Genomic DNA, 8,444 nt, shown 5'->3' on the forward strand with positions numbered 1-8,444 from the left:
CTTGCGAACTCCCCCGGAAGCCGGCGACGACGTCCCCGTCACGAGCGTTCGTGTTGGTCCGTTTACAAAAACTTATCTAGCTAGCTAGACAACCAGACAGACACTTGCACGGCAAGGAATTAGTTGGATTATTCGGCACCAGCGCGCCGCCGCGCCACGGCTGTGCTGCACTGTCCAAGAAGCAAGAATAAACGGAAAAAATTTGGAACGTCGCAGTCGCGGCTGTAGCTGGTGGACGAGTGCGCACATGTCTTCTTTTTCTAGGGAGAGTGTCCACATGTTGTCTGGTGACATTCCCGGAAGCACCGTGCCGGCCGAGCCCCCTCCCTATAAAACCATCTCCGGCGAGACGTCGTCAAGCCATCGGTCAGTTACCAGATCAACACCAACAGTAAACAGAAATCATTTCCTAGCCCGCCAACAAAAACAGACTTCCCATTCGATCCGCTCACAAGCTTTTCGATCGCTTTAGTTGTTCAACAATCAACAGCCAACACCATGAGCTCCCGGATGGCCGGAGCCACGCTTCTGCGCCACCTGGGCCCCCGCCTCTTCGCCGCCGCCGAGCCAGCCTCCGGGCTCGCCGCGAGCGCGAGGGGCATCATGCCCGCCGCCGCGAGGATCTTCCCCGCGCGGATGGCCAGCACCGAGGCCGCCGCCCCGCATGCCAAACAAGAAGATGATGCCGCGAGCCCCCAGGCGGCCGCGACTCCAGAGCAGCAGAACAAGAAGCCCGTGGTGAGCTACTGGGGCATCGAGCCTCGGAAGCTCGTCAAGGATGACGGCACGGAGTGGCCATGGTTCTGCTTCAGGCCGTGGGACACGTACCGGCCGGACACGTCCATCGACGTGGCCAAGCACCACGAGCCCAAGGCCCTGGCGGACAAGGTGGCCTACTTCGTGGTTCGGTCGCTGCGCGTGCCCCGGGACCTCTTCTTCCAGCGCCGGCACGCCAGCCATGCTCTGCTACTGGAAACGGTGGCGGCGGTGCCTCCCATGGTGGGCGGCGTGCTGCTGCACCTGCGCTCGCTCCGCCGCTTCGAGCACAGCGGCGGCTGGATCCGGGCGCTCATGGAGGAGGCCGAGAACGAGCGCATGCACCTCATGACCTTCATGGAGGTGACGCAGCCGCGGTGGTGGGAGCGCGCGCTCGTGCTCGCCGCGCAGGGCGTCTTCTTCAACGCCTACTTCGTCGGGTACCTCATTTCCCCCAAGTTCGCGCACCGCTTCGTCGGGTACCTCGAGGAGGAGGCCGTGGAGTCTTATACTGAGTATCTCAAGGACCTTGAGGCCGGATTGATCGAGAACACGCCCGCGCCGGCCATCGCCATCGACTACTGGCGCCTCCCCGCCGACGCCAGGCTCAAGGACGTCGTCACCGCCGTGCGCGCCGACGAGGCGCATCACCGCGACGCCAACCACTACGCATCGGACGTCCATTACCAGGGAATGACGCTGAATCAATCGCCTGCGCCGCTCGGGTACCACTGATCAGCTCAATGGACCATAGATCGATGCCTGCTCAGTCCATACCGTTGGTGCGTACTACACTACTACTACCACTGTCGCCGATGTTAATTTGGGATGGATTGTTGCGCGCGTAGTATGTTTGGTGTAAACGACTTTCGGAGATGCTCATAGAGGGTAGGGTGTGCGTGTGTGTGTTTATAGAGATGAGTGTATGCGCGTGTATATGAGTGCTTGTGTCTGTACTGATGTTCAAAAAGATATGTTTATTTGTATCCATAGATATGTTTATGGGGCGTGGCTATATGACCGTCATCTGATTTTCTTTTTGTGGCTAGTCGATTTGGTTTAGGCCGTTAGATGCAAAATGGATGGCCAAATCACCTTCTTCAACCTCCAGCCCCTCCTCTCTTCCTTCGAACCGCCGCGCCGCCGCCGACTTTCGTCACCCGAAGCCTCGGAAACATGAAATCGACTTAGCTAGTTTAATTATGCTCCAAGTGTTGATGATGCAGTATGGGCTTGCGGAGGGGCGAGGTCCCAGCCTGCAAGCCTGTCTCGATGTGGCGGGGTGAGGAGCTTGGCTTGACAAAGTAACGACATAGCATGTGAAGCCCCAATCCAGCTGGCGTGACAAAGCGTGTGTGTGTGTGGGGGGGGGGGGGGGGGGGGTGTGACGCCGGAACCCCAGGAGAAGTCTGCTCAGATGCGTCCGCCACGCCAGTCCTACTCCAAATCCCTCCAAATTGACCGAGTTCACAAAATCTACCGCCTCCGAGCCGTCACCATCCTCCACCCTTGCTTCGCTTCCATGCCGCCGTCCTTGCCCACCGTCCTAGATGCTTGACGCCCACTACCCATCTTCCACGGCCATGGACGAGGGATCGGCGGAGTCCGTGGAGGTCAGGATTGCCGTGAGCAAGGGGGAGACCATTGCTAGAAGGAAGTGGCGCCCCCGCGAAGCTACGGAGAAGGAGGTCGTCGTCACGGATTTAGCCACATCCGCTCCGTCTGCCCCGCTTGCAAGAAGCTACCCGCCTTCGGCCGCGTCCGACGCCGTTCGTCCCGGATGGCTTTGTGGAAGAAGATGGGTTTGCATTATTGCATATGATCTACCGATCATACTTATGTTTGGTTTATTTTCTCAAGAACGTGGTATGTGGTTCACCTACCAATTGTACTTATGTTTGGTTTATTTTTCAGTGAATGTAATTTTACATGTTCACGTCCAAAGGGAGGGAGGGGAGGCAACGTGGAGCATAATTGGACATTTCCGTGCTTGAAATTCAAAGTGGGTGAGGATGAGGGTGGAAGGGGGATTGTAAGTTGGATACTCCATCGACAGATGTGACGAGCTTCGATTGGGATATGTAGATAGCGACTGGGGGAAGAATATGTACGTGCCAGATATGATTTGTGTTAAACCACCAAAATATATATGCCCCCATAACAACGCATAGGTAATTAACTAGTTTATTAATAATACATTCATATCGTTATTCAAAAAATGTTTATCATGTATTGAAAATGTCAATCATGCATTTAAAAAATGCTCATAGAGTTAAAATAATTTCCCGCAAAAAAAATTCTGTATTCTTTAAGAATTGTACATGCATTTTTAAATAGTGTTCCCATAATATATATTTTTTAAAATCATGTCATATTCAAAAAATAGAAACCCCAAAATAGAACATAGAAAAGAAGAAAAACACAAAAAAATTGAAAGACAAAGACAATATGACAATAGACCAGATAAAAAAATCCAACGAAGACCCGGACTAGAAAAACGAAACAGAAAACCAGGATAACCCAGGAACCCGGCCAATTAGGAGCGCATGTAAAAAACCCGGTCTACTTCAAGCCGAATGGAGGCGCTTAATGGGCTGCGGCCCACGAACTGACGTGCGTAGGCGATCGCTAGTACCTCTCAAAGTCGCGCAATAGGCGAGGTATTGATTTTGGACTCGAAAAAAAGGCGAGGTATTGGCCTTACGATCCGAACCCCCCAAAATTCCCCCCAAAATTCCCCGCAAACCCTCCTTTCCCCGTCCGCGACACGAGACGCGAGGGAGCGACCATTCTCTCTTCTCCGACGGCGACGGTGCCTGCCTCCTCCTCACTCCGCCCACCGCCCCCGCCCCAGCAGCCGCGCCGTCCGCCGCTGGTTCTTCCTCGCCGCCTGGACCTGTTCGTCGAAGCCGTACCAGCCGAGCCGGTCACTCCTCCTCCGACCCCGACGCCGGCTCATCCCCTGCCGCCGCCGTCGACGCCGCCTCATCCCCTGCCGCCGCCGTAGACGCCGCCTCAGCTCCTGGTGCCTCTGACCCACAGGCCCTCCCGGCAACCTGCCCTTATTTACGGTAAGAATCGCTTCCACCCCTCCCCTCCCCTCCCCTCCTGGGGTTTCGCTAGTCTTACCTTTTCGGCTAGACGAGCTGTTATGTGATCTACGCTTGTTGCTGTGTACACTGCCTGCTACGGGTGGTAGTTGTTTCTTGATGCTCAGTTATTCATGTTCCCAAACTACTGTCTACTAATACTTTGATATAGTGGGATACTACTTGATGATTAGTTTATACAAATGATGAGGGATAAAGTGGGTTAGCAGTTGAGTGGGATAACTTGGTCATAGACGCGTTGTCTATTTTGTTTTGGACATAAGGACATGCATGCTCGTTGCTATTTCTGGTTACCTATCGGAGCTAAAACATGTTTACATTTTGGTTAGTATTACCAATCTTTGCATTTCTGTCGCTCCTCTTGTTTGCTTGGGAGTACACGGAACAGTCTAGTATCTTCCCTTTTGTAGCCAATCATTGGTTAGACTATTGGAATCGGATCACAGATTCTTTCAACCTGAAAAATTCAGTGTTGCAATTTCCCAAGGCTGATGTCTTCACAGTGCTGCATATGATTGTCAGTGCTCAGTGATATATGCATCACTTTTGATCAGCATGTGTTGCTGAGTGCCATTTCTTGATAATGGCTGGGAGCTTCATTGCACTTTCTATCTCTGATGTTGCTATTAGTTTTGGTTTAGATCATTACCCTTGTGTGGTTTGGATTAGAGCCTAAGCAAACAAGAGCCTAAAAATATCATTACCCTAGATTATAGCCTAAATAAATCTTGACACTGGGGTAATCATACTGTTGCTTCTACATTGTTGTTATTTTTCCATGTTAAAAATGCTCATAGCAGCTTGTATGCTTGACGGGCAAAGTGGAGAATTCAGTGATAATAAAACTTGATAAAGTAACAGGTGGCTGGTGATGCATTTTTTTGCATTGGGATAAAATAATGGCTTGTTTAATAATCCGTACAGGATCGTTGTTTTGAAAACAAGATTTCAGGGCACTTTATAATCAAGAATGCATCTCTTTTTTGCAGTTTCTTGTCAGAAAGACAGCGGGTAAAAATCCGTGATATACGTTGTGATGGCACCAAATCCATCAGGTATTATCTTCGTTTTGTGTACTGCATTATTTTTTTGGACATGTCCTTTGTGTACTTTAGCATCTTATCCAGTAACAATCAGTGACAAGCTGAGGCTCTTCTTGTGTCACATAGAATGCGTCAAAGAGAGTTCAGTAAAATGTCTGCCTCTATAAGTTTGTGTTATATTAACACCTGCAATCGTTCTTCTAATTTTACTCCAGGTCAGTCCCAAGAAAAGAAGAAAACAAAAGAGAAACAGGTAGAGAGTACGTTTTTAAAATCTGTAGCATCTTTTCACTGGATATTTTTCTCAAATAGACTTTATGAATTTGCAGCCTATGAAGATACACTATGACCTGTTAAACCTAAGGATGAACCAGGCTGAACAGAAAGTGACTTGTGAGCTTATGATGCCAGCAAAGTTACCAGATTTCTACAACCCTCCCCTTGGTGCTGATCCGGTTGTCCTCCATGTGAAACATCCAACCCAAGACAAGCATTCTGTTACTTTAATGAGGGATTGCTTACATAAGAACCTTCTGCATGCAAAACTTGTCAGTGACAAAGATCCATATCTGCTAGTCTTTACTGACCGATACACAGGAATGTTAACAGCATACTTCAAGTCCACCGAACCATTTGTAGCTAAGTATGCCGAACCGGGCCGGATACCATTCCCGTCCGCTAAGCTTCAAAGTGTTGTGAGTCAAATGCTTGATGGTTTGAAGGGACTGTGGCTCTATGACAAGTACCATGGAAACTTGAGATTGGACAACACATACTACTATAAGACAAAAGATGGTGATGTCGTTGTGAAGTTGGCAAGTTTTAAATGTCAAGGTACTAAACTTAAAGACCCTGCAAAAAAGGGAAAAGGTACTAAATTTAAACATTCAGTTGGTTGAAAACTATTTTAATCTTTCTGGACATAATGCAATAAATGCATACTTTGTTAATATAATTTCAGATAAAACAGAGACTGTTGCACATTACCAGGCGAAAGATTTACAAGCAATGGGCACTGCGCTGGAAGAAATATCTCAAATGGCTAGTGATTTGAGTGAGAAAGGCTATCTGTTGAATTGCAGACAGATTGACCACCTTGCCGAAAGACTAAAAGAAGTGTCCAAGTAAGTTAACAACAGTATGCTGATCCATGTCATTATGGATTAACACAAAGTTTGTTTCCTAGTGTAAATACCACCTTGCCGAAAGATGTTGTTTTGGACTAATACAAAGCTTGTTTTGTAGGGGAGAGATGGGAAGTGCATAGATGAACCCGGGTACATATGAACTCACTTTAAAAAACACATTTCTAAATGCCAAAAAAATCTAAAAAAGTTTGCACGGATACATCTTCATGTTCTATGTGCATGCATAAAGTTTTACGAAAAAATAACTTTCTTTGAGCCCTGTGCAAAAAAGACAAAAAATTGTGTCGTGAAACGCTATTTAGAAGCACTGAAATTTGTCTTTTTACGAAGGCAAACCAGAAAGACATTTTTTCACAAAACTTTATGCCGTGTGCACACACATTTGCGAACATGTATGCATACAATTTTCTGTTATTTTTTTAACATTTCAAAACATGCTTAAAATACAGTTTTTTAAAAGTGGGTGCAGATGCCCATGCGTTCAGATAGTGCCCACTCGGGGAGAGATGCATTATATCATGGATGAGATTAGAACTTGTCCCTTTTTTTGGACTCGAGTTGAGCGAAAAGATTTTTTTTGTTTCTGAAGTCCCCTTGGCTATGCTCAGCCACTCCAACAGAGCAAAAATTGATGCAGAACAGGACGTGTGTACTTTGCCTTGGAACAATGATGACTACGATGGTTTCCTTGACCTGATGATTAAGTACCAAGAGAGGAATAACCTCGGTGCATATGATTTTAACAGCAGGGTCTGTTATGTGCAGTTTATTAGTGGTATTTATACTCATGAGGTGGAGTTGAAGGTACTAATTGTATCCGTTTATTCGATGTTTGCAATATGCAACAAGGGCAAATCTGACATTTATTATTACAGAATCCAACTGCTTCAGTGGATGTGACTGTCATTTCAAGGAATCATGGTGTTTTTCTGGTACTATACTCTTTACTGCCACGACCTCCAAGACCCGTTAACCAGGGGTGATGTTAAGGTAAACTTTCTGTTCAGAAAAATTGTTTTCTTAATGTTCTGGTTAAGCTTATTTTCAATTCCGGTGCTCTAATTTTTTTTAAATTATGTACTAGCATATTTAATAATGCTAGGGTATACTCGGTGTTAGTAACATGCTGAATTTCTATAGTGATGATATGCAAAAATGGCAGCTGAGCCTGGGCTCAGAAGTGGATTACCGAATTATTATCAACTATAGTTATTTCTCTCGAATTCCCAGTAAAAGTTTTATGTCTCAGCAACCTGGCTCCCAGTGCCTGTATGCATAATAGTGTATTTAAATCCAACTGATCAAAAGAGAATTTTAATAAAGCCTTCTGTTTGAGTGAGAGGGAATTTTTATAAATCCAATGGTTACAACTCAAAAGATGACCTGCTGCTGCATTTGGACTTAGTTATAGAATGTAGATTGCCCCGTTCTTAGCCATTTTGGTTGCTGTTGCATGCATTTGAAAAGAACATTTGCTATATGCTTTTGTTTTCTCGGCAAACCTTAAGGTGCGGCAATATGTTTCAGATGGTAAAGCATGCAAGACCAGAGATGCCAGTGACAGTTAGCAGTTCGAGGACCGTGGCTGCCGTAACAAGGCTTAAAGTAACTGCAGTATGATGAGTCGTTTTGCTAGTTTCGACTCCTCCAGGACTTACTGATGAGTGATGGCTCTATTGATTCCTCCAGGACAGCTTCTTCTGCTAGTTTATGTGAATCTAAAGATTACATGTTGCCACAGAATCATTGGTGAAATTGTTACCATCTGTAGGTGTTGTTATGTGGCACCGTTGAGACGTGTTGTTGTTCATGGTCATCTATTTTGAGATGCTGGCATGGTGGTAAATACCAGACTTTTGATGTACCAGTGCACGACATTGCATTGGTTTGCCTTGGCATACTGCCAGTAAACTCTAGTTGGCATCTTGGGGGGGTCTTTTTCTTTTGGGCTGCTCATGAAACATGGAAATTCGGCTGTTTAAGCAGGGCGCTAGCTGTTGATGCTTATTGGGGGAAAGACAGCCGCCTGGATATGGATATTGGTGCTTCTTGCAGTCATCGCCGGGTGCGCCCCGGACGAAAGCGGCAAGCCACGCGCTAGACTGCAGCCTGTTGAGTTAATTACACGATAGTACCACATTTAGGGCGGTGGTGACGAATTGATATCACTTCTGAAAATTTTTACGTGTCAGTACCACGTTTGAGTCGAACCGTTGCGAATCGGGCTAAACCTCGTATTTCTATGTATTGACGCTGGAACTGACCGCCCGGGCCCGCGCGTCAGTTGCCACGCTGGCGAACCGGTACCCGCCCGCTCGCTCGATAGGTGCGGTCTGGCTCGAACCGGACCGGCCCGTGCTCTGTCTCTCTTCCTCCTCGCTCGTGCC

General features: G+C 47.2%; 2 protein-coding genes across 2 annotated transcripts; both read left to right on the top strand.

The window, feature by feature from the left end:
• Positions 1 to 334: 334 nt before the first annotated feature.
• Positions 335 to 1,791, top strand: LOC125539596 (ubiquinol oxidase 1b, mitochondrial-like). Its single transcript, XM_048703088.1, has one exon. It carries the CDS (start codon positions 499 to 501, stop codon positions 1,489 to 1,491), a length of 993 nt encoding a protein of 330 aa, XP_048559045.1. The 5' UTR covers positions 335 to 498; the 3' UTR covers positions 1,492 to 1,791.
• Positions 1,792 to 3,501: 1,710 nt separating this feature from the next.
• On the top strand, positions 3,502 to 7,919 carry LOC125533983. Its single transcript, XM_048697300.1, has 8 exons — positions 3,502 to 3,827; positions 4,856 to 4,921; positions 5,125 to 5,162; positions 5,239 to 5,779; positions 5,871 to 6,033; positions 6,155 to 6,861; positions 6,933 to 7,047; positions 7,585 to 7,919. The coding sequence occupies exons 2-6, from the start codon at positions 4,903 to 4,905 to the stop codon at positions 6,174 to 6,176; spliced, it is 783 nt and encodes a 260-aa protein (XP_048553257.1). The 5' UTR covers positions 3,502 to 3,827; positions 4,856 to 4,902; the 3' UTR covers positions 6,177 to 6,861; positions 6,933 to 7,047; positions 7,585 to 7,919.
• Positions 7,920 to 8,444: the final 525 nt, after the last annotated feature.

The sequence above is a fragment of the Triticum urartu genome, chromosome 2, assembly GCF_003073215.2.
Source record: "Triticum urartu cultivar G1812 chromosome 2, Tu2.1, whole genome shotgun sequence".
NCBI lineage: Eukaryota > Viridiplantae > Streptophyta > Magnoliopsida > Poales > Poaceae > Triticum > Triticum urartu.

Excerpts from the sequence above, each read along its gene's own strand:
- LOC125539596 (XM_048703088.1), top strand. The coding sequence starts at position 499 with ATGAGCTCCCGGATGGCCGGAGCCACGCTTCTGCGCCACCTGGGCCCC.
- LOC125533983 (XM_048697300.1), top strand. Across the intron at positions 5,163-5,238 it reads AGAAAACAAAAGAGAAACAG|CCTATGAAGATACACTATGA; the intron begins GTAGAGAGTACG and ends ATGAATTTGCAG. Across the intron at positions 6,034-6,154 it reads AGACTAAAAGAAGTGTCCAA|GGGAGAGATGGGAAGTGCAT; the intron begins GTAAGTTAACAA and ends CTTGTTTTGTAG.